Genomic DNA, 22,832 nt, shown 5'->3' on the forward strand with positions numbered 1-22,832 from the left:
ATGGTTTGGTCCACAGCCACATATATGTTTATTCTGCGAGTCCGTGTCCCACAGTCTGAGACTCTTCTTCCCCTCCCCTTCCCGCCCCGTGAAGTGGCCCGGGGCCGAGCCCCGCCTCCATCTCGGCTCAGCCAATTCCCACCCAGTTTCCAGGAGTCTCATTTGCATTTCCGGGAGCAGCTGTCCAATGGGAAGGCAGCACCCTGCCCCCCCCACAAGGGGGCGGCACTCCTGGTGGATCGCACCACTCTTGGGATCCAGGGATGGGGGGAACGCGCTTCCACTGAGGTCCGGGTGACAGGAGGGTGGTCTTCCCTCAAGGCAGGGTTGGAGTTCAGTGGAGGAGGGAGTTCTGGCCTTGGAAGAGGCCCAGCAGTCCGCTGTCTGGGGCGGGCTCCTTGATGAGCTTCTGGATCTGTAAGGGCAGGGGGCGATGGGTCAGGAAGCGTCTAGGGTCCCGATCTCCATGGATGACAAATCTGAGGGACACCTCTCCGTCTTCATCTCTCGGACCTTCTGGCTAGCAGCTGCCCAAGACAACACTCCCTCTTCTCAAGACTTTTCCTGGGGCCTCCCTTTCATTACACGTGACTGGTTGAGCTCCTCACTGCCCGCCATCTTGGTGTGCTTTGCGGGCTTGGACCACTAAGGGTGGACAGCTCTGTGCTGGGGCTTCCTGTCTACACCTTCCTCTTCTTAAGTAACCTCATTTCTCCCATCCCTCTTCTGGGCCCTCGGCTCACAAATCCAGCCTGGACTTTGCCCCTGAACTTGACTCATCTATCTAACTGCCTCTTAGATAGACATGAGCAACCAACCGCATTTCATCCATCAGCAAGTCCCAGCAAGTTTATCTCCAGAAAATAAAATAAAGAAAGAAAGAAAGAAACAACAACAACAACAAAAAAGCCTGCATCCCCACTGCCTCATCACCGCTTGCCTTGGCGCCCAAATTAACCTCCTTACTGACAGGTCTCCCTCCTCCCCTCTATGCCACACTCCCTAATCCACTGGTCACACAGGGCCAGAAAGAACTTTGTAAACTGCCGATCTGATATGGCCAGCTCCCCTGCATCAAACCCTGATGGCTGCCCGTGGCTGAAATCCCAAACCTCTGGGCTCTGACTCCTGCGCGAAGACAGGCTGCTGGCTCCTCCCGCGTGGTGCTCACCCTGGCCTGCTACAGCTCCTCAAAGAAAGCTCAGTCCCCCTCGAACACTGTGAGTGCCTGATGCCCCCTTCCCCGGCAGCTCAGAATTCAGGGCCACCTCTGCCACGCTTGCTCATCCCTCTGCAACTCCTGCCCCAGCTGGGGGTCACAATGTGTCACTGAACATGGATTGCTGCAGACTCCAGGGCTCACCACAGTGGCTGGCACAGAGTGGGTGCTCGGTGAATGTCCCACAGAGCTGAACTAGAAGGAAGGCAAGGAGCAGACCTGGGAGGGCCTGGGAATGTCAAGGTCTGGGGCCTCTCCAGCATCCTGAGGGCCAACGGCTTGAAGCAGGGGGGCCCAGTACCTGGCTGACCCCGGTAGCAGGGTGGCCAGTGGAGTCTGAGAAACTGGAGGAGGGGCACCCGGGCCGGAAGGGGCAGAGGCGGAGGAGATGGAGAGTTGGAGATGGGTGTGGACGGGTCAAGGGGCTTCTATCTAGAGGGTCTCTGCTGACCTGTTCTTCCCCAGTGTCCGCCTGGTCACTCCCTCCTTCAGTTCATTCTAAAGTCACCTGCTCCAGGATGCCCCCCAGACCCTCCAATACAAACCCCCTCCTCTGTGCCCTGACCCTCTGGATCGCCTCCCCCATTTTATTGTTCTCTGTGGCCCTTGTGGTCCATCTGTGGGCTCCTTTCATGGATTTATGGCAGTGACAGTGACCAGCAGCCTCCCCTCCAAGAACCTGGCTCCCCCTGGAGGCGGCAGCCTGCTGGTGCCGAGATGTATTCTCAGAGCCCAAAGACAAGACCTTTGACAGATGCAGGGGAGGTGGGGGCGGCCAGGCGGGCATTACCTCCTTGAACTGGGGGTGGGCGGCATCGCCCACAAGCTGCAGAATGAGCCCTTCGCTGGTGGAGAGGAAGGCACCACTCTGTCTCATGCGGGCCAGAGCCACCAGCCGGTCCACCTGGCTGTGAGTGGGAGGGAGGGAGGGAAGGTTGGTGTGGACGCCGCAGTCTGGACACCCAGACACGCAGGCACCCTGGTGGGAATGCCGCCTGTGGCCCTTCCTGGGAGCCCCTGATGGCCCCCACGTGCACCCACCCAGGCAGGGGCCCTCTCACCTGCGTGAGGAGCAGGCGTCCACCACCACGTGGACCTGCAGCCCCCGGTCTAGGAGGTCCAGGGTCGTGTTCTGTGGGTAGAGAGAGGTCAGGGCCAACCCCGGATAAGAACGGGGGTCCTGGGTAAGGAATTGGGGATGGTGAGTCAGAATTAGGGGCCCAGAATGGGGAGGAGGGAGGCTCGGATCAGAGGAGGGGGCCCCCAGGTCAGGAGGGGATCCAAGATAGGATGGGGCCCACAGGTGAGGAGAGAGGGCCCAGGTCAGGATGGGGGTCCTGCAGGGAAGTGGAGGTTTCTGGTCAGGGAAGGAGGTTCTATTTAGGATGGGGGTCCCAGGTTAGAACGAGGGACCCCTGGGGTCAGTCAGCATCTCACCAGGATGCAGGCCTGTGCCTCAATGCCACAGAGCAGCACAGAGCGCAGCTGGGGCCGACTGTCCAGCTCCTGCTGCAGGGCAGGCACCATGCTGAAGCAGGTCTTGGCCAGCGGCCGAAGGCCCTCAGTCCCCAGCTCGGGCACCGTGGGGCCCAGGCCTTGTGGGTACTGCTCCGTCAGCATGACTGGCACCTCAAGCAGCCGGGCCACCTGTGCCAGTGACGGGGAAGAAAGGTCAGGGTCTGAGGGAAGAAGAGCTGGGCCTGGACTCCTGGGTCTAAGGGAGGAGGGGCTGGGCCTGGACTCCTGGGTCTGAGGGAGGAGGGGCTGGGCCTGGACTCCTGCGTCTGAGGGAGGAGGGGCTGGGCCTGGACTCCTGGGTCTGAGGGAGGAGGGGCTGGGCCTGGACTCCTGGGTCTGAGGGAGGAGGGGCTGGGCCTGGACTCCTGGGTCTGAGGGAGGAGGGGCTGGGCCTGGACTCCTGGGTCTGAGGGAGGAGGGGCTGGGCCACTCCTGGGTCTGAGCGAGGAGGAGCTGGGCCTGGACTTCTGGGTCTGAGGGAGGAGGGGCTGGGCCTGGACTCCTGCGTCTGAGGGAGGAAGGGCTGGGCCACTCCTGGGTCTGAGGGAGGAGGGGCTGGGCCTGGACTTCTGGGTCTGAGGGAAGAGGGGCTGGGGGTCTGGACTCCTGGGTGTGAGGGAGGAGGGGCTATGCCTGGACTCCTGAGTCTGAGGGAGGAGGAGCTGGGCCTGGACTCCTGGGTCTGAGGGAAGAGGAAGTGGGCCTGGATCCCTGGGTCTGAAGGAAGAGGAGTTGGGCCTGGATGCCTGGGTCTGAGGGTGGAGGGCTGAGCCTGGATCCTGGGTCTGAGGGTGGAGGGCTGAGCCTGGATCCTGGGTCTGAGGGTGGAGGGCTGAGCCTGGATCCTGGGTCTGAGGGTGGAGGGCTGAGCCTGGATCCTGGGTCTGAGGGTGGAGGGCTGAGCCTGGATCCTGGGTCTGAGGGTGGAGGGCTGAGCCTGGATCCTGGGTCTGAGGGTGGAGGGCTGAGCCTGGATCCTGGGTCTGAGGGTGGAGGGCTGAGCCTGGATCCTGGATCTGAGGGTGGAGGGCTGAGCCTGGATCCTGGGTCTGAGGGTGGGGGGCTGAGGTCATACCTTGAGCATGCGGGCAGCCACTGAGATGATCTGTGGGAAGTAGGCGACGTTGTGGCGGAACTTCTCCTGCATGTCACACAGGAACAGGATAGAGGATCCTGGGAGGACTCGGCCCAGGCTGGGCCTGGCAGCCGCCATTTTCTGGGGGTGGGCAGAGGGACGGTGGGTCAGGCCCGAGGGCTCCTCTCAGTGTCTCCAGCTGGCGTCCCGGTCCTCACACTCAGAGCCTGGCAGGGCCCAGGGCACCTTGCCAACCTTCTTCCCACCTCAAGGTCTCTGTGTCTGCTGTTCCCCGGGCCTGGAATGGGCTTCTTTCTTATTTCTGTCCTATTCGGCAGGGAGGTGACTTCCTTGGGAAGCCTTCTGGGCCACATCCACACGTGGCTCCGGGTGTCCCTCTCCTGGTCCCTGCGTTCTCCTTGCTGAGGACTGTGCACAACATCAAGGAGTGCTTCATGATCCCGGTTACCATCCGCCCCGGTTACCATCCACCCCAGTTACTATCAGTCCCGGTTACCATCTGCCCCGGTTACCATCCACCCCAGTTACTATCAGTCCCGGTTACCATCCGCCCCGGTTACCATCCGCCCCAGTTACCATCCGCCCTGGTCACCATCTGCCCCGGTTACCATCCGCCCCAGTTACTATCAGATCCCAGTTACCATCAGTCCTGGTTACCATCAGCCCCAGTTACTATCAGATCCTGGTTACCAATAGATCCGGGTTACCAACAGCCCCAGTTACCATCAGTCCCGGTTACCATCAGATCCTGGTTACCATCAGCCCCGGTTACCATCAACCCTGGTTACCATCAACCCCAGTTACCATCAGATCTCGGTTACCACCAGCCCTCGTTACTATCAGATCCTGGTTACCATCAGATCCTGGTTATATCAGTCCTGGTTGCTGTCAGCCCCAGTTACTATCAGATCCCGGTTACATCAGTCCCAGTTACCGTCAGCCCCGGTTACTATCAGATCCCGGTTACATCAGCCCCAGTTACTGTCAGCCCTGGTTACCATCAGCCCCAAAACGGAGGCTCTGCTGGGAGTCCTCCTGTGTTGGGCCAGCCCACTCCCCAGGGCCTCCTGAATGAAGGGTCCACCCTGATCCTCACCCCGCTCCAAGAGGAAACTGAGGCCATATTCTTCAGCCATAGGAAAGAAGGGGGACCCTGCACAGGCCACAACCTGGATAGACCTCAACACAAAGGCCACGGAGTGTGTGATCCCGTTTTCCTGAAATGCCCAGAACAGGCAAATCCACAGACAGAAAGCAGATGGGGCCGGGCGCAGTGGCTCACGCCTATAATCCCAGCACTTTGGGAGGCTGAGGTGGGCGGATCACCTGAGGTCAGTTCAAGACCAGCCTGGCTAACATGGCGAAACCCTGTCTCTACTAAAAATACAAAAATTAGCCAGGCAGTGGCGGGTGCCTGTAACCCAGCTGCTCGGGAGGCTGAGGCAGGAGAATCGCTTGAAACCCAGGAGGCAGAGGTTGTAGTGAGCCGAGATCACACCACTGCACTCCAGCCTGGGTGACTGAGCAAGACTCTGTCTCAAAAAAAAAAAGAGACTGGGCTTGGTGGCACACGCCTGTAATCCCAGGACTTTGGGAGGCCGAGGCGGGCGGATCATCTGAGGCCAGGGGTTTGAGACCAGCCTGGCCAACACGGTGAAACCCCATATCTACTAAAAATACAAAAAATCAGCCAGGCACAGTGGCACGCACCTGTTGTCCCAGCTACTTGGGAGGCTGAGGCAGGAGAATCACTTGAACCTGGGAGGCGGAGGTTGCAGTGAGCAGAGATAGCACCACTGCCAGTCCAGCCTGGACAATAAGAGCAAAACTCCATCTCAAAAAAAAAAAAAAAAAAAGAGAAAGAAAGCAGATGGTTGGCTGCCAGGGGCTGTGGCCGGGAGGAATTCAGGTTGACTGCTGGGGGGTGTAGTTTTCAGTTTGGGATGGTGAAAATGCTCTGGGACTTGGTGGTGACGGCTGCAGAACAGCATGACTATGAATGCCGCTCCACTGCATTTTCAAATGGCTGAAAGGGTAAGTTTTATGTTAAGTGCATTTTACCACAATTAAAAAAAAAAAAGAAAAGAAAGAAAAGAAAAGAAAGAAAAAAAGGACAGGCTGGTGAAGCCACCTGGCCAGCAATTCTTTTGCAGGGGAGGAAACCTCGACCCAGAGGGCCCGTTAACCTGCCCTAAGTCCTGCAGCCATACAGGGCACACCTGACTTCCACTCGGTCAGAGCGTCTACGCTGTCAGAGCGTCTACACCGCAGGGGCCCTGAATCAGCACGTCTTGGCCTACGTCCCTGGGACGTAGCTTTTGGGTCTCCGAGTTTGCTGCACAAGTGAGGGTTTGGGCTGGGCTTTTGTCTGCAGCTCTCTCCCCGTCTGTGTGTACAATTTGTTTGTACTTAACTCATTTATTCATTAATTCACCAGGGAAATGGGAGACCCTGGAGGCTCACTGGAGGCAAGACAGAAGGTGTTCTGGGAAGCTGAGGGAGGCAGGGCACTCAACAAGAGGCTGCTATTTTCTTTTCTTTTCTTTTTTTTTTTTTTGAGATGGAGTCTTGCTCTGTCACCCAGGCTGGAGTGTAGTGGCGTGATCTTGGCTCACTGCAAGCTCTGCCTCCCAGGTTCAAGGATTCTCCTGCCTCAGTCTCCCAAGTAGCTGGGATTACAGGCTTGTGCCACCACGCCTGGCTAATTTTTGTATTTTTAGTAGAGATGGGGTTTCACCATGTTGGCCAGGCTGGTCTTGAACTCCTGACCTCGTGATCCACCCGCCTCAGCCTCCCAAAGTGCTGGTGATTACAGGTGTGAGCCACCGCACCTGGCCTTGAGCTGCTATTTTCAAAGCTGGGTAGTGAGGACACTGTTGTTCCTTATCTTTCTTTCTCTCTCTCGTCCTGGCCTCAAGCAACCCTCCTGCCTTGGCCTCCCTGTACTATTTTTTCTTTTTGAGACAGGGTCTCATAGTGTCACCCAGGTTGGAGTACAGTGGCGCAATCATAGCTCACTGCATCCTTAACCTCCTGGGCTCAAGTGATCATCCCACCTCAGCCTCCCAAGTAGCTAGAGCTCCAGGTGTATGCCACCACACCTGGCTAATTTTTGTATTTTTATATTTTTAGAGACAGGGTCTTCCTATGTTGCCCAGGCTGGTCTCGAACTCCTGGGTTCAAGTGAACCTCCCGCCTCAGCCTTGCAACATGCTGGGATTACAAGCGTGAGTCACCGCGCCTGGCCTATTATTCTTTGAACATAATCCATCTACCATAGCAAATGTTTTCTATGTGTGCCATATCTCAAGTTTAAAAACGAATAAATGGTTAAAATGGTCAATTTTATGTTGTGCAAATTTTATCTCATTAAATAAAATTGAATGGAAACTCCCTCTGAAACAAAACCACAGTGAATTAATCCCATAATTACAACTGTGATAAGTGGGATTTGGAGGGAGTCAGATACAGCTTGGCAGGGGCTGCAGTGTTCTCCTAGAGAAACTGAAGACACAAAAATGATCTTTTCACAAAACACAAAGCTGACTATTACTCCCCTGTCTCAAACTGTCCCCTGACCCCCGTGGATTCTCTCTGTCCTCAGGACTAAGATGCAGACGCCCCTTTCCCCCCCGCCCCGCACTGCTCTGAAGACCCTCCAGCCTCAGCCCAGCCACTCCCTCCTCTCAAACAGCCCTTGCGGTTTCCTCCCCATGGAGTGACCCTCTCACGCCCACTCATGTGCTAACTCTTCCTCCCCTGTGCAGGAGGCGGGACCTGGGACACCCGGGCCCCACGGGATGGTTCTGAGGGAACCAGGAGCTGGAGAGCTGACAGATGGGTCACAAGGGCCCTGGAGTCTCTCTGCTGAGGGCAGTGAAGAGCCATGGAGGGGCAGATCTGGGGGCCAGCATGTCCAAAAGCCTAGGACAGGCATGTGGAGCACCCAGGAACTCCCCTCTGGCCTGGTAGGAGTGTGGGTCACAACAACTCCTAGGGACAGCCGAGCAGCTGCATTTCTCAAAATGATGGATACACAAACCCTCTGACCTCAAAAGCTGCTCCTAAGCATTTATCCTACAGACATTCATGTGAAACGACACAGGATTATTCATTACAGGACTCTTCCCCAGGGCAAAGGAGCAGAAGTAAGTATCAATGTCCACAATGAGGGTACTGGTTACGTAAGTCATGCCATCACTATACTCTGTTATTTCTCGCAGCCAGAAAAAATTACGAGGAAGCTCTTTAAGTAACAATACGAAAACATGTTTGAGAGAAGTGAAAAAGAAGCAGAACAGTGTGTATGGAATGCTCCTTTTTGTGCCAAAGAAAAAAGGGAGAGGAAAATGTGTCTGTGTTGCCTATATCTATATCTGCTATCTCTGGCAAACAAGCAAGAAACGGGAGACTCAGGCGGGTGAACCAGGCACCGGGGAAGTGTGTAGGAGCCTTTTCACTGGGTCCTATTCTGTTTCTTCTGAATTCTGGACAATGTGCAACAAGTTGTCTAGTCAATACTATATACAATAAAGGGTTGACATAAAGCCAAAACCCGGCAAAACTGACCTATGGCGTCAGAAGCCAGGACAGTGACTGCCCTTGGACCACAGTGATGGAAACGACGACGGCGGGAGATCCTGGGATGTGGCGCATGTTTGACTTTTTTATTTGGATACTTGTTTACACCAGCGTGCTCCCTTTATAAATATTTATTTAAGCTGTGTATTTGCAAACCGTTCGATTTTCTGCGTATGTGGTATTATTCCAGAAAAAGTGTTCAAAATGCAAAATACAAAGATGGCTTCAGGCCCCCGCCGTGCGGTTGAACTGGAGGCAAAGGCCAGAGAGCAGGAGGTCGGCGCTGGGGCCCAGTGGGACAGGGGACAGTCAGGAAGGGGCAGCTGGGACGGTGGGGAAAGTCGGGGAGAAAGGCCCCCAGTTTCTGGTCGAGCGAGGGGCATGATCTGAAGATTCATAGGGGATCCCGGGGAGGGGAACTGGTTTTTGGGAGATGAAAAATTGGGGTGAGGGTGGGTGTGTGAGAGAGAGAGATGTGAAGGGGAGGTCTGGGCTGGAGAGGGTTGGGCGTGTCCTGCGGAACGAGGAGCGATTCAGCCTGGGTGGAGGGTACCCAAGGCCAAAGGGGGCGTGGCTGGAGGTGGGCGGCAACAGGGGGCGGGGTAGGGCCGTTGATTTCCCCACCCGGTCTCGGAAACCCGGCCTTGGAGCCCGGACTTCCCGGCTGTGTGACCTTGGGCAAGTTTCTCTTTGTCTTAGCCTCAGTTTTCTCGTCGGAGAAATGGGGATTAAACCTGCCCACCCCCCAGCGCTGTTACAGAGGCGGCAGGCGCGACCCGGGGACGCTTCCAATCTCTGGCCAGCCAATTCTGGCGGGGCCAGGTGGAGTCCTCCTTCTGGTCCTGTGACCTTGGCCCGGGACGCCCAGGCAGAGCCTCAGTTTCCCCATCTGCTAGGCGGTAAGGTCGGTCTCCAAATAGCGCCAGCAGCGAGAGAGGACTTACCCGGAAGGTGCCGGGTTCGAGCCCGGAACGGCCCCTCTGCAGGTGAGGCGGGGGCACCCTCACCTCTCGGCGCTCGGATGGCCACCGCTGAGGCCCCTTGCGGGCTTCCCAGGGCTGGTTACCGTTTCGTTAGGGCTGGACACGTGGCCCACCCCCTGCACCGTCCGTTTTCCGCCCACTTGGGCCCAGCCGTCCAATCGACACTCATCATGCTCTGCCTCGCCCCTCTCTCCGGCCAATCCGCATGTGCCGCTGCCTCTGCCCGCAATCGGCGCTCACCAACTCACCCCGCCCCCTGCCTCTCAACCAATCCGCATATGCCGCTGCTTTGCTCCCGCCCCAGGGGGGGGCGGTGCCGGCAAGGCTGTCAGTCTCAAGAAAATGATTAGCTCGCAAAGGCGCCGTGGGGGCGGGGCAGCAGGTCGTTCTGCCAATGGAGAGCCGTAGAGGGCGTGAGTGGCGGCCGACGGGGCGGAGTCGCGCGGTGGTCTCCGAAGGCTCAGACTCTGGCTGGAGAGAGGGCGTCTCGGCCGGCCCCATTGCACAGAGCAGACCGCCGAGGCCGGGAGAGAGAGAGGCGTCTTACCTAGAGTAGAGGCATGTCTGCGGTTCGAACCCTGGCCCTCTCTCAAGAAACGGAGGCTTACAAAGATACCCAAGCACTTTCCAGGAAGGGGCTGGCTGAGGGAGCGATCAAGTGAGGAATTTGACACCCCCCTGTCCTTTGCGCTCTGTGGTGCCTCAGTTTCCCCATCTGTACAGCACCTGCCTCCTCGGGTGGTGTTTAGAATAATTTAGACTCTGTGCTTGGAAATGGAGGTTGAGAGAAAGAGAGAATTTCCTATCTGTCTTGGAATAAATCCAAACTCCTCCCAATTCACGGTCGGCCTTCCTGGTCCGTGCAGACCTCGCCTCTCACCACTCCCCCTGCTCACTCCGCTCCAGCCACAGGGGTCCCCTCTTGCTGTTCCCTCAATGTCCCACCGCAGGGCCTTTGCACGTGTGCTGCCTCAGCCTGGAATCTTAGGACTCCCCATGGCCCAACCTTCCAGGCTTTCAAAGCCTTTCCTGACCACCTGGTGTCAGGTAGCCCTTCCATCAGGTCGCTGTTTTTAATTTTTTTGAAACATCAAAAAAAAAAAAGAAAAAAATTGCTCTATCACCCAGGCTGGAGTACCATGGTACGATCACAGCTTGCTGCAGCCTCAACCTCCCGGGCTCAAGCGATCCTCCCACCTCAGCCTCCTGAGTAGCTGGGACCACAGGTATGCGCCACCACACCTGACTAATTTTTTAATTTTTTTGTAAAGATGGAGGTCTCACTCTGTTGCCCAGGCTGGTCTTGAACTCCTGGGCTCAAGTGATCCGCCTGCCTTGGCCTCCCAGAGTGCTGCGATTACAGGTGTGAGCCGCCGCACCCGGCCTTGTGTTTTATTTTCTTTTCAGCACTAACTCCAATCTGAATTGGAAATGAATCTTGCTTTTTGAAAAATGCATGGATATACTCTTTTATTGTCTGTTCCCCGCCAAAACACACACATGCACACAGAACAGGGAGCTCCCTGAGGCAGGGGTCCCTCTGCCTCGTTCACAGCTGAATCCTCAAGTCCTAGACCTGGGCCTGGCCCATAGTAGGCGCTCGATACATCTTTGGGAATAAATGACAGGAGAGCAGACATTAGGCAGAGGTGAGCCTGGGTGAGAGTGAGGGGTGGATGCCGAGCTGGGGCTAGGCAGAAGGAAGGGGGAAGGCAGGAAAGCAAGAAGAGGTGGAGGTGGGGCCCCTGGGCCCAGAAGGAGACCCCTGAGGCAGTGGTCTGAAGTGGGGGTCTAGGTTGGTTTATTTTCCCAGGGGCTGCCAGGAAGGGAGCGGACAGGTTGGGGGCTCCTGGAGAGGGCTGTAGAGCCGTCGTGGAGGGGCCCCTGGCTTGTCCTGGGTTCTAGGCTGGGTTGTGATTGGCCTCATGGGGAGCTGGTCCCCCAACCCTCGGGGATCCCCTGAGAATCCCAGGCACGAGGCACCTCCCAGCAGTCCACCCAACCCCAGTCGGGAGCCACGAGATCAGCCTCTTCCCCCAGGGCATGCTGGGGAAGGGGCAGGGGGCCGCAGAAATGTGGGACCTGCCTCAGGTCCAGCTGGCCCAGGTCGCGATGGGACAGACCCGGCGCTGGCAGGGGAGCATCAGGACCAGAGGAGGGGTCCCATGGCATTGAGGCACACTCTGGGGTGAGCGCAATGTTGTCAAAGAGGTCGAGGGTAGAGGTGTCCAGGGCAGCGAGACTCAGGCTGGCGCTGGCATGGGGAGCCTCAGTGGGGGCCACAGCACAGGCCACTCCCAGGAAGGGGGATGGAGGCGGCGGGGGTGGCTTTTGGAGCGAGGGTCTCTGGGGAGGTGCCTCCTGGGACAGGATGGAGAGGGCCAGGCGCTGGGTGGCGGCCTCAATCTTGGTGAACTGCCTGTAAAGACAGATGTGAGCAGGCTGGTCTCTAACGCCTGAACTCAAGCGATCCTCCTGCCTCGGCCTTTCAAGGTGCTGGGATTGCAGGCTTGAGCCACCACCCCCGGCCAGCATATTTGCAAGGGTCACCTATGTGGTTGCATCACACCATGCTAGTTATTTATTTTGGTGATTCCTGACCGTCCGCCACCCCCATGAAAACACAACCTTCACGACAGCAAGGAACTTTATCTGCTTTGCTAACTGGCCTGGCACACAGTAGGCACTCAATAAATGCACGTTGACTGTTGCTGGCATCCAGCCCTGGGGGCTGCTCCTCTCTGTCTGTACCTGGTCTCCCCAAGCCAAGGGTGCTGGTTCCTCCTTCCCCTCTTCCCCGTCCCGTGCCCACCTTCCCCACCAGCCCCCTCACCTGCAGATCTGGTTGTGCAGAAACCTTCTGTGGTTGGGCCGCCTCTTGGGGGGCCGGGTGCGCCGGGGCTGCAGGGCCCGCAGCATGTGGGCGGCCGCCCCGCTCACAAAGGCACACAGCTCCCGGGGGCCGGGCTCGGAGACCCCAGGGCCTTCGGGGACCCCGGGGTGCATGGCCAGGGTGGTCTGGAGTAACTCCCCACAATATTGCTGACCAAAGCACCCCCCAAATCTGTGAGCAGGGAGGGGCAGGGGACTCTGGAGGCCCAGGCACCCCGGGCTGGGGAGGAGGCAGGGCTGGGAATTGGGCCAAGGCCTCCCCACTGTGCCCTAACCCTGTCCCCACCTCCCAGGAGCCCGACCTGAAGTCTGAGGGAGCGGCAGGTGGGGGCTAATATAGGAAGGCAGGGAACAGGGAGGGGAGGGGGCTTTCTGGGACCCTCTAAGTGCCCAATTAGCGCATAGTTGGACCTGGGATATGGAACCCGCGTGCGTCGGCGGGGGGACAGAGAATGGTGCCTGGAGATGGCCAATTAAGGGAACAAAGGCCTCGTTTGGGAGGCGAGGCCGCCAGTAAGTCAAATGCAGCGATTGAGCGTGGAGGACCCTTAATTGGAGCCGTGGGGAGGGGGCTGGGAGGGAGGGGAGCTGGGCTGCACCTGCCCACCCACCCTCAGACACACCTGTGCCTCCCTCCCTCTGCTCAGCCCGGCACCTTAGGAGGGGAAACCGAGGCTCCCAAAGGGGCTGGTGCGGGCCGAGGTCTCCAGCCAGCAGGAGGGGTTGGCTCCTGGAGGGTCACCCCCGAAATCCTGGGGCTCATAGAATCCTGAGCAGCAGAGTGAGGGAGGAGAGGGGAAGGGTGTGGCAGGACGGGAGGGGACGGGAGAACAGGGCGCAGTCTCCCCCAGGGTGTTTTATGGAGGCACTGGGACCCCTGGTGTCTGTGGGAGGCAGAGGATGGGCCGGGTCCCCTTGTTTCTGGAAGGGTGTTGGCCGGAGCGGGGACACTGGGTCTCAGGTTGGGTAGGGGAGCACCGGGTGTGACAGCCTCAGTCTCTGCTTGGACCCCCACTCTCGGGGGTCTGCTCTGGGAAGCCAGGATGTTTCCCGAAATTGGTGTAACAAATGACCACGGCTCAGTACCTAGAACCGCACGCGCTGATTCTCCTGCCTGAAGCAGGGATTTAAACCTGACATCACGAGTTTGCTTCCCAGGCCCGCTCACTGGCCAGCAGTACTATGGGCAAGGTCAGCAGTTGAGGTCCTACCAGGCCTAGGGTGGGGGCCAGCAGGCAGGTGGGGGCATATTGGGAGCTGGGGCTGAGTGCAGCCAGTGATGTTGCCAGAGGTCCAGTTTCCTGTCAGCAGGACATGGTGAGACCAGCTGCAGTAGGACAGACAGACACCCAGTGCCCTCACCAGCCATGGCATGTACACGTTGACTGCTACCCCTGCCATGCTCAACACTACCACTGTGCTGAACCACTGCACAGGTGGGGCTGCTGGGCCTGGTGTGGCCGGTGTCTGTGTTGGGGACATCATTGGCCTCCCATGTTTCTCTCGGGTGTCTCCAAGGGTCTCCAGCCTCCTAGACAGCCCCTTGTACTCTGCCCCTTGGTCCCTCTGCCTGCCAGCTGTCTGTGACTCACACTAGCCCCATTGCTATCTCTCCATCTCGCCCACCCTTGCTCGTTCCTCTTCTGCTCCTCCTGGCTTTCTGTCCATCCCTGGGTTATCCACAATTCTCTCAACTATCATCTATGTATCACCTGCCTATCTATGGATCTATCATCTATGTATGTGTGTATGTATGTATATATCTATTTTTAGAGACAGAGTCTGGTTCTGCCACCCAGGATGCACTGCAGTGTTGTGATCCTGGCTCACTGCAGCCTTGACCTCTTGGGCTCAAGGGGTCCTTCCACCTCAGCCTCCTGAGAAGCTAGGACTACAGGCACCTGCCACCATGCTTGGCTAATTTTTTTCTTTTGTAGAGATGGGGTCTCACTATGTTGCCCAGGCTGGTCTCAAACTTCTGGGTTCAAGTGATTCTCCTGCCTTGACCTCCCAAAGTGCTGGGGTCACAGGCGAGAGCCACTGTGCCCAGCCTCTCTCCTCTGTATTGTCTCTCTGACTTCATCTCTCCCATTTGTGTTCCGGTTCCTCTCCCTGTCTCTGTCTCTTTCACCGTCTCTGGAGTTTCTCTCAGTGTTTATGTTTTAGACTCTGAATGCTCTTCACTGCCTGTCTCTCAGCTTTTCTGTTTCTGTCTCTCTGTCTTCCCCAGGGCATGGTGTGTGTGTGTGTGTGTGTGTGTGTGTGCACGTGTGTGATTGTTACTGGATGGTACTGTGCAGTTCCAGTCTCCTGGTGTCCAAAACAAAGAATTGGATGAGACGCGCACAGACAGCAAAGGAAAGGAGCAAACGTTTATGAAGCACAGTATTCCACTCTCAGAGGGGAGAGCGGACTGAGCTCTCCGAGATGAGATCAGCCCCAGTTTGTTACATTTCATGGCCTTTTTTTTTTTTAAGGACTCTTTTTAAATTTATTTTTTATTTTTGAGATGGAGTCTTGCTCTGTCGCCCAGGCTGGAGTGCAGTGGTGCGATCTCAGCTCACTACAACCTCCGTCTCCCGGGTTCAAGTGATTCTCCTGCTTCTACCTCTAGAGTAGCTGGGATCACAGGCGTGTACCACCATGCCCAGCGAACTTTTGTGTGTTTTTAGTAGAGATGGGGTTTCACCATGTTGGCCAGGCTGGTCTCGAACTCCTGACCTCAAATGATCCGCCCGCCTCGGCCTCCCAAAGTGCCGGGATTACAGGCGTGAGCCACCGCGCCCGGCCGTACATTTCATGGTCTTTTATATGTTTTTCATCACTTGCTTAACCTCACTTTATCTCTTGTAAGTTAGTTGCTCATCCTTGCCTAATCTTACTTTATCTCTTTTGACCAAATTGCTCATCTTCAGCTTTATTTTTCGTGGCCAAACTGCTACTGCAAGTCCTTCTGGCTTATTTTCCTTATCCTGCATGTTCCAACTCACTGCTTCCTCCCTTATTTCGCATGTCCTGCTTCTGCCATCTGGCACGTTTTGCTTCTGCTTAAGCTAACCTATGTCCAACGGTCCCCTTCGCCCCCCGAATTCCTCTGCTATTCTCCTGCCTCAAGATGTCCGTGAGTCTGGTTCACACCTGTGGTATTGGGGGTGGCCTGAAGGTGAAGGTTTTCCTGTCCTGTTCCGCTCCAGGTCTCAGACACAGAGGGAAGGGTCCAGGGTCCCTTGGCAAGAGGCCGAAGGGAGCAGATCCCTGGGTCTCTGGAGGATGGGAAGGGAAGGATTGGCTCTGAGGGCCGGGAAGGGGCCGCCGCCACGTGGCTGGGGTATGACCTTTGCTACCTTGATACACACTTTATCGTGTGTATTCACATCTGGTAGCTCTTATTTCAAAATTTGCATTCCACAGTCCAGGGGCCAAGAGCAACATCCGCCGGCCAGCTCTGTCCCACTCAGGCCGGCCAGGAATGCACAGGGCGGCCGCCTGCAGGCTGCGGCCTCGGGACTGTCCACCAGGGGGCACCCACCCGGCCGGTGCTGGGCGGCCCGGCTCAAGGGGTGCGGCCCGAGAACTTGGAGCCCTCTCCTGTCTCCTGTCATTGAGAACAATCAACCACAGCAGGGAGCTGGCTTCATGGGGTCTTTGTTGAGGACCTGCACTTCCAGGTGCTGGAAGGTCTTCCCCAGCCTCCTCTCCCCTATCCCAGCCCTTGAAATTCTGTGTGTGTTGGGGGTGGATTTAGTCATTCAACAAACATTTATTGAGCATCTTGCTTTACTGAGCAATGGAGGAGGTGAAGTCAGAGAAGCCGAGGGGGCGCGGGGAGCAGACCTGCCGGGCTTTGTGAGCCAGGCAAGGGTTGGGCTATGAGGGTAAGCATGATGGAGAACCATAGAGGGTTTGGGGCAGGGTCTAACCCAACCTTCTTTGCAGGCCTTGCTACAGCTGGAATGTGGAGACCCCACCCTCCAATCCCCCTACAATCTGGATGGGGGTGTCAGGGCCAGGCCAGGAAGCCAGGGACAACCCAGGGTGTGTCCTTCCCTGTCCCCACCTGCTCATCTGCTATCTGCTTCCTCTCATCCAGTCATTGTGGGACCTTGTTTCCCTTAATTTTTTTTTTTTTTTCTGAGATGGAGTTTTGCTCTGTCACCCAGGCCGGAGTGCAGTGGTGCGATCTCGGCTCACTGCAAGCTCCGCCTCCCAGGTTCATGCCATTCTCCTGCCTCAGCCTCCCAAGTAGCTGGGACTACAGGTGCCCGCCACCACGCCCGGCTAATTTTTTGTATTTTTAGTAGAGATGGGGTTTCACCGTGTTAGCCAGGATGGTCTCAATCTCCTGACCTCTTGATCCACCCACCTTGGCCTCCCAAAGTGCTGGGATTACAGGCGTGAGCCACTGCATGCCTAGTCTTTTTTTTTTTTTTTTTTTTTTGAGACAGAGTCTCTCTCTGTCGCCCAGGCTGGAGTGCAGTGGTGCAATCCTGGCTCACTGCAACTTCTGCCTCCTGGGTTCAAGAGAGTCTCCTGCCTCAGCCTCCCAAGTAGCTGGAATTACGGGTGTGCACCACCACGCCCAGCTAACTTTTGAATTTTTAGTAGAGACGGGGTTTCACCATGTTGGCCAGGCTGGTCTCGAACTCCTGACCTCAGGTGATCTGCCTGCCTTGGCATCCCAAAGTGCTGGGATTACAGGCATGAGCCACCGCCCCCGGCCCCCTTAAAATTTATTATAAAAATGTACAGATGGCAGAGTCACAGTGTATCACCCTGGTGTTCCCAACCCAGACGCAGAGGGGCCAACCCTGTCGTATTTGGTTCACAACTCTTCTTCTGAGAGAAGGCAGGCCTTGGCTGCATGTGTCCCCCCAGATTCAGATGTTGAAGTTGTAACCCCCATGCTCCAGAGTGAGACAGTATTAGGAGAAAGTCTTTAAAGAGGCAATTAATCTGAGTCTCAGTGGCTCACGCCTGTAATCCCAGCACTTTGGGAGGCCGAGGCAGGTGGATCATCTGAGGTCGGGAGTTCGAGACCAGCCTGACCAACATGGAGAAACCCCGTCTCTACTAAAAATACAAAATTAGCCGGATGTGGTGGTTCATGCCTGTAATCCCAGCTTCTCCGGAAGCTGAGGCAGGAGAATCACTTGAACCTGGGAGATGGAGGTTTCAGTGAGCCGAGATCACACCATTGCACTCCAGCCTGAGCAACAAAAGTGAAACTCCGTCTCGATGAAAGAAAAGAAAAGGGGCCGGACACGGTGGCTCAGCCTGTAATCCCAGCACTTTGGGAGGCCGAGGCGGGCAGATCACGAGGTCAGGAGATCGAGACCATCCTGGCTAACACGGTGAAACCCCGTCTCTACTAAAAACACAAAAAATTAGCCGGGCGTGGTGGCACGCGCCTGTAGTCCCAGCTACTTGGGAGGCTGAGGCAGGAGAATGGCGTGAACCCGGGAGGCGGAGCTTGCAGTGAGCCGAGATCGGGCCACTGCACTCCAGCCTGGGTGACAGAGCGAGACTCCGTCCCAAAAAAAAAAAAAAAGAAAGAAAAGAAAAGAGAGGAGAGGAGAGGGGAGGGGAGGGGAGGCAATTAAGTTAAACAAGGCCATTAGGGTGGGCCCTAATGCAATCTGACTGGTGTCCTTATAGAAGACATTAGGACACAGACACACACAGAGGGGCCACCATGGAGGCCCCACAAGGAAGACAAGCGTCTGCAAGCCAAGGGCAGAGGCCTCGGGGGAAAGCAGCCCTCCCGACACCTTGACCGTGGACTTCTGTACCCAGAACCGGGAGAAAATAAGTTTCCGTTGTTGGGGCCACTCAGTGTGGGACTTTGCTATGGGGGTCCCAGCAGACTCGTATATATAATGAGTGTATTCGCTCTCTACGCTGTGTAAGAAATAGCCACTGATGCAATGGCTTTAAACAACGTACATTCATTATCTCACAGTTCCGTGGCCAGGAGTCCAGCGCCGTGGTTTATCTTGGTCCTCTGGTCAGGATCGCTGCAATCCTCGAGTGACCCAGGGCTATGGTCTCATCTGAGGTTGGGGTCCGCTCCCAAGTTTACATAGCAGCATCCATTTCCGTGCTTCTTTTTTTTTTTTTTGAGACGGAGTCTCGCTCTGTTGCCCAGGCTGGAGTGTGGTGGCGTGATCTCGGCTCACCGCAAGCTCCGCCTCCCGGGTTCACGCCATTCTCCTGCCTCAGCCTCCCCAGTAGCTGGGACTACAGGCGCCCGCCACCACGCCCGGCTAATTTTTTGTATTTTTAGTAGAGACGGGGTTTCACCGTGTTAGCCAGGATGGTCTCGATCTCCTGACCTCATGATCCGCCCGCCTCAGCCTCCCAAAGTGCTAGGATTACAGGCGTGAGCCACCGCGCCTGGCCTCATTTCCGTGCTTCTGAGGAAGGCATGGAGCCCTGGGTTCACGGCCAGCAGGAGAACCTCAGTGCTTCCCATCTTTGATCTCTAGGCCCAGTTTTAAAGAGCTCCACTGACTCGGTCAGATCCACCCAGGGTAATTTTCCTGTATTAGTCAGGGTTCTCCAGAGAAACAGAATCAATAGGCTATGTCTGTCTATCCACCCATCAATCAACCTATAAATCCATCTATTTATCCATAGATGGATCTGTGAGGATAGCAATAGATATGAATAGCTACAACAATATAGATACATCTCTCCAGAAAGAGAGTGATTAGAAGGTATTGGTTCATGTGATTATGGAGGCCAAGAAGCCCCATGTTTGCTGTCTGCAAACTGGAGAACCAGAAAAGCCAGTGGTGTAGTTGGAGGGCCTGAGAACCAGGAGCTGATGGAGTAGATTCCAGCGTGAGTCTGAAGGCTGGAGGACCAGGAGGCCCGAGGGCAGGAGAAGATTGATGCTACAGCTCAAGCCTGAGGGCAGGGATGGAGTTCCACCTTCCCCTGAGGCTGAGGCCCACCCACCCTGCGGGAGGCTGCCTGCTTGGCTCACGCTACCAATTAATCTCTTCCGGAAACACTGTCACGGACACACCCAGAATCACGTTTAACCAGGTACCCGCGCATCCCGCGGCCCAGTTCAGTACATGCATAAAATTTAACCGTCACTTTTCCCCTTGATGAACTCAAAGTCCACTAATCAGGATCCTATTTTTTTTTTTTTTTTAATGAGACAGAGTTTCGCTCTTGTTGCCCAGCCTGGAGTGCAGTGGTGCGATCTCAGCTCATTGCAACCTCCGCCTCCTGGGTTCAAGCGATTCTCTTGCCTCAGCCTCCCAAGTAGCTGGGATTACAGGTGCCCCGCCACCATGCCCTGCTGATTTTTTGTATTTTTAGTAGAAATGGGGTTTCACCATGTTGGCCAGGCTGGTCTCAAACTCCTGACCTCAGGTCATCCACCCGCCTTGGCCTCCCAAAGTGCTGGGATTACAGATGTAAGCCACCGCGCCTGGCCTCAGGATCCTTGATCGCATCTGCCAAGACCCCCCTTGCCTTCACCATATCACATAACCATCACATCCACATGATGCAAAGGCACTCACACAAGGGCACAGGTCCCTGGGGGTCATCGTAGAAGGTAGCAGCCACTCTTAGGAAGGAAATTTAGCATGTATCTGTCCCTGTCCGTTTTTGCACTTAAAATGGAGGAATGTTTTACCTGTACAGATGGAACCCTGTATATTGTTGCTTCCTCCAGGGAGTCTGCCCTGGTTTCCCCCAGGCTGCGTGAGGAAGGTTTTACCTGTACAGATGGAACCCTGTATATTGTTGCTTCCTCCAGGGAGTCTGCCCTGGTTTCCCCCAGGCTGCACGAGGAGTCTCCCCTGGCTCCCATGTCCTGGGCAGCCTCCATGAGTGCCTGACCGTGCATGTGAGACCTGCTCGACAGGCCTTGGAAGTGGGTGGACTCTGGGGTTGGGCACATTCCTGGTCCAACCACTTCTGGGCTGTAGGAATTCCTTCCTGGTTACAGGACACTACATCACTTCCTGGTTCTGTGGCTTGGCCATGAGACTTCAGAGGGCCTTGCCTTACCCCACTGTGAAATGGGGATCACACCCCTTCTGAGTGGAGAGGCCCGTTAGCTTGGGGCCGGCTGGGGCTGCCACGGGGGCCTTAAGAGATGTCAGAAGGGAGCATCCTGGCCAGGTGCGGTGGATCGCGCCTGTAATCTGAACACTTTGGGAGGCCGAGGCGGGTGGATCATCTGAGGTCAGGAGTTCAAGACCAGCCAAATTAGCTGGGCATAGTGGCAAATGCCTGTAATCTCAGCTACTCAGGAGGCTGAGGCAGGAGAATCATTTGAACCTGGGAGGCCGAGGTTGCAGTGAGCCAAGATTGTGCCATTGTACTCCAGCCTGGGCAATAGAATGGGACTCTGTTTCAAAAAAAAAAGAAGGAAGCATCCTGAGTCTGTGGGAGGCATGGGCCTGCCCCCTGGGTCCCCTGTTCCGGGGGATGGCCGGCAACCGGTGACTCCCTTTGCCCGTCCCCTCCGCCTTCAACCTAAAATGCATCTCTGGTTCCTTACCCGACTTGTTTGGAAAAGGACGTTTTATTTTTCATCGCTGGCCCTGGGAATCCAGTCATTACTCCAGATCCCTCCTTCACTCCCTGACCCCACTTTCTGGAGAGGGAGGGAAAGGGAGTGGCAGGTCCCTTCTAAAGCCTTCGGCTGATCCTCCTGGGATCGGGGTGGATGGAGAAGAATCTCCCAAGTGCGTGCAGGGCCTCTGGGCGGAAGTGACAGCGCAGTCCCCAGGAAAGGGTGGGTACCTAGAGGGGCTGAATGGTTTACCTGTCTGGCAGGGGGCAGGGCTCAGAGTCTGAGGCTGGGCAAGGAGGCTGATCTAGTTGGGGTGGGGGGAACCGTGCCCCCAAAACACCTGGTGCGGGGTGTTGTTGGCCAGAAACAGAAACGTCTGGGGCCTGCAGGGGTGCAGGGGTGCGCATCCGGGCGTCTGCTTGGTCCTGCGTTTGAGGCTCTGGAGGTCCCCTTGCTGCCCTGGAGCTTTATCCCCCGCTGGGCTTTTCCCTGCAGCACTGAGCAGCGGGTAGTCTGTCTTCTTTGTTACCACTGCATGCCCTGTTTTGTGAGCTCACTGGGATGGTGAGTTTTTTATTGGTTTTCCCCCTCCACATTGCTATGACCCAGCTCCCAGGGCAGGACCTGGGGTGGAGCCCTGGTCTGGACTGTGGGTGGGAGCGCTGCTGGGCCTGGAACAGCTGCAGCTGAGGATTCTGTGTGATCTTATCCATGTTTTTGGCTATTTGATTCTGTTTTTGTCTGTTTGTTTGTTTGAGATGGAGTCTTGCTCTGTCGCCCAGGCTGGAGTGCTGTGGCACGATCTCGGCTCACTGCAAACCTCTGCCTCCTGGGTTCAAGCAATTCTCCTGCCTCAGCCTCCTGAGTAGCTGGGACTACAGGCACGCGCCACCATGCCCGGCTGATTTTTGTATTTTTAGTAGAGTCGGGGGGTTTCACCACGCTGGCCAAGCTGGTCTCGAACTCCTGACCTTGTGATCCGCCTGCTTCAGCCTCCCAAAGGCCTGGGATTACAGGCGTGAGCCACTGCACCCAGCTGATTCTGTTTACTTGTCAGCATGAGGGACCTGACAACATCCCTTGAAGGGCTACACAGATGTTCCGGGGGGTTAGGAGACAACCCCACCTCCCCATCTGGGTCCCTGAGACTCCTCCTTGGCCTGGAAAGTGCTGGACACAAGGCTGGCCTGAGTTTCCTCCCGTCACTGTCTCCAAGGGGCTGCGAGGCTGTTCTGAAAACAAACCTGTTGAATCCACACCACCTTTTCAGAGACAGCAGGTTGCCCAAGGTCATTGACTTCAAAACCTTTGTTCACCTTCTGGCTGCAAAGTGGGGAATGTTAAGGAGAGTAAGAGCCAGTCTTAGCCATGCCAATCTCTCTTTTTTTTTTTGAGAGGGTCTCGCTCTCTTGTCCAGGCTGGAGTGCAGTGGTACAATCTCGGTTCACTGCAGACTTAACCTCCCAGGCTCAAGCGATCCCCTCACCTCAGCTTCCTGAGTAGCTGGGACTACAGGCATGTACACCACAGGAAGCTTATTTTTTGTAGAAATGAGGTCTTGCTGTACTGCCCAGGCTGGGTGTCCCATCCCTTTTGTAATGCCTCTGCGTGGGCAGGTAAATGAGGGGGGCTGAGCTGAGGGCCCCTTTCACTACTGCAGAGACCAAAATGGCCCGAGGCAAGGGGGACGGAAGTGGGATCCGCACCTCTGGGCTTTCCTAGCCTGGCAGCCAGCTGGGCAGTGCATTCCCATCCACGTCCCCACCCTGCATGGCAGCCGCTTTGTGTGGTTAATGCTGACGTGAAAGGAATGTTGGGCTGAGCTGGATGCCAAGGGTTTTTACACGCACGAATGCACGGAGACATCAGCACCAAGACCCTGTAAGGTAGGGGTGGGTCCACACCACCGCAGATCAGCCCTGAGTTCCAGCCTGCTTGTGGACTTGGGAAATGGTGTGGGAGGCTGGAAAAATCCACTCATTCAACAAACAAGTACCGTCT

At 56.3% G+C, this 22,832-nt stretch overlaps 2 protein-coding genes across 8 annotated transcripts; both read right to left on the bottom strand.

The window, feature by feature from the left end:
• Positions 1-9: 9 nt before the first annotated feature.
• Positions 10-9,617, bottom strand: ISOC2 (isochorismatase domain containing 2). Of its 7 annotated transcripts, none has more exons than XM_016936882.3 (7): positions 9,359-9,518; positions 4,079-4,241; positions 3,813-3,953; positions 2,657-2,866; positions 2,281-2,399; positions 2,010-2,127; positions 10-415 (listed from the first exon to the last, which is right to left on the bottom strand). In XM_016936882.3, the coding sequence occupies exons 2-7, from the start codon at positions 4,184-4,186 to the stop codon at positions 335-337; spliced, it is 777 nt and encodes a 258-aa protein (XP_016792371.1). In that variant the 5' UTR covers positions 4,187-4,241; positions 9,359-9,518; the 3' UTR covers positions 10-334. The 7 variants fall into 7 exon arrangements, with proteins under 7 accessions (XP_016792371.1, XP_016792372.1, XP_016792374.1 ...); XM_016936883.3 differs by having other exon boundaries at positions 2,281-2,351; positions 9,359-9,516; XM_016936885.3 differs by lacking the exon at positions 4,079-4,241 and having other exon boundaries at positions 2,281-2,351; positions 9,359-9,617.
• A 1,233-nt stretch (positions 9,618-10,850) lies between these two features.
• C20H19orf85 (chromosome 20 C19orf85 homolog) lies at positions 10,851-12,764 on the bottom strand. Its single transcript, XM_054673556.1, has 2 exons — positions 12,231-12,764; positions 10,851-11,816 (listed from the first exon to the last, which is right to left on the bottom strand). The coding sequence occupies exons 1-2, from the start codon at positions 12,401-12,403 to the stop codon at positions 11,321-11,323; spliced, it is 669 nt and encodes a 222-aa protein (XP_054529531.1). The 5' UTR covers positions 12,404-12,764; the 3' UTR covers positions 10,851-11,320.
• Positions 12,765-22,832: the final 10,068 nt, after the last annotated feature.

The sequence above is a fragment of the Pan troglodytes genome, chromosome 20 (genome assembly GCF_028858775.2).
Source record: "Pan troglodytes isolate AG18354 chromosome 20, NHGRI_mPanTro3-v2.0_pri, whole genome shotgun sequence".
In the NCBI taxonomy this organism is placed as follows: domain Eukaryota; kingdom Metazoa; phylum Chordata; class Mammalia; order Primates; family Hominidae; genus Pan; species Pan troglodytes.

Bases quoted from the DNA above. Each gene is read 5' to 3' on its own strand.
- ISOC2 (XM_016936882.3), bottom strand. From the start codon at position 4,186: ATGTGGCCCAGAAGGCTTCCCAAGGAAGTCACCTCCCTGCCGAATAGG. The intron at 2,867-3,812 runs GTATGACCTCAG...TCACTGGCACAG, and splicing joins TGGCTGCCCGCATGCTCAAG to GTGGCCCGGCTGCTTGAGGT. The intron at 2,128-2,280 runs GTGAGAGGGCCC...TCCCACTCACAG, and splicing joins GACGCCTGCTCCTCACGCAG to CCAGGTGGACCGGCTGGTGG.
- C20H19orf85 (XM_054673556.1), bottom strand. From the start codon at position 12,403: ATGCACCCCGGGGTCCCCGAAGGCCCTGGGGTCTCCGAGCCCGGCCCC. The intron at 11,817-12,230 runs GTGAGGGGGCTG...CTGTCTTTACAG, and splicing joins CTGCACAACCAGATCTGCAG to GCAGTTCACCAAGATTGAGG.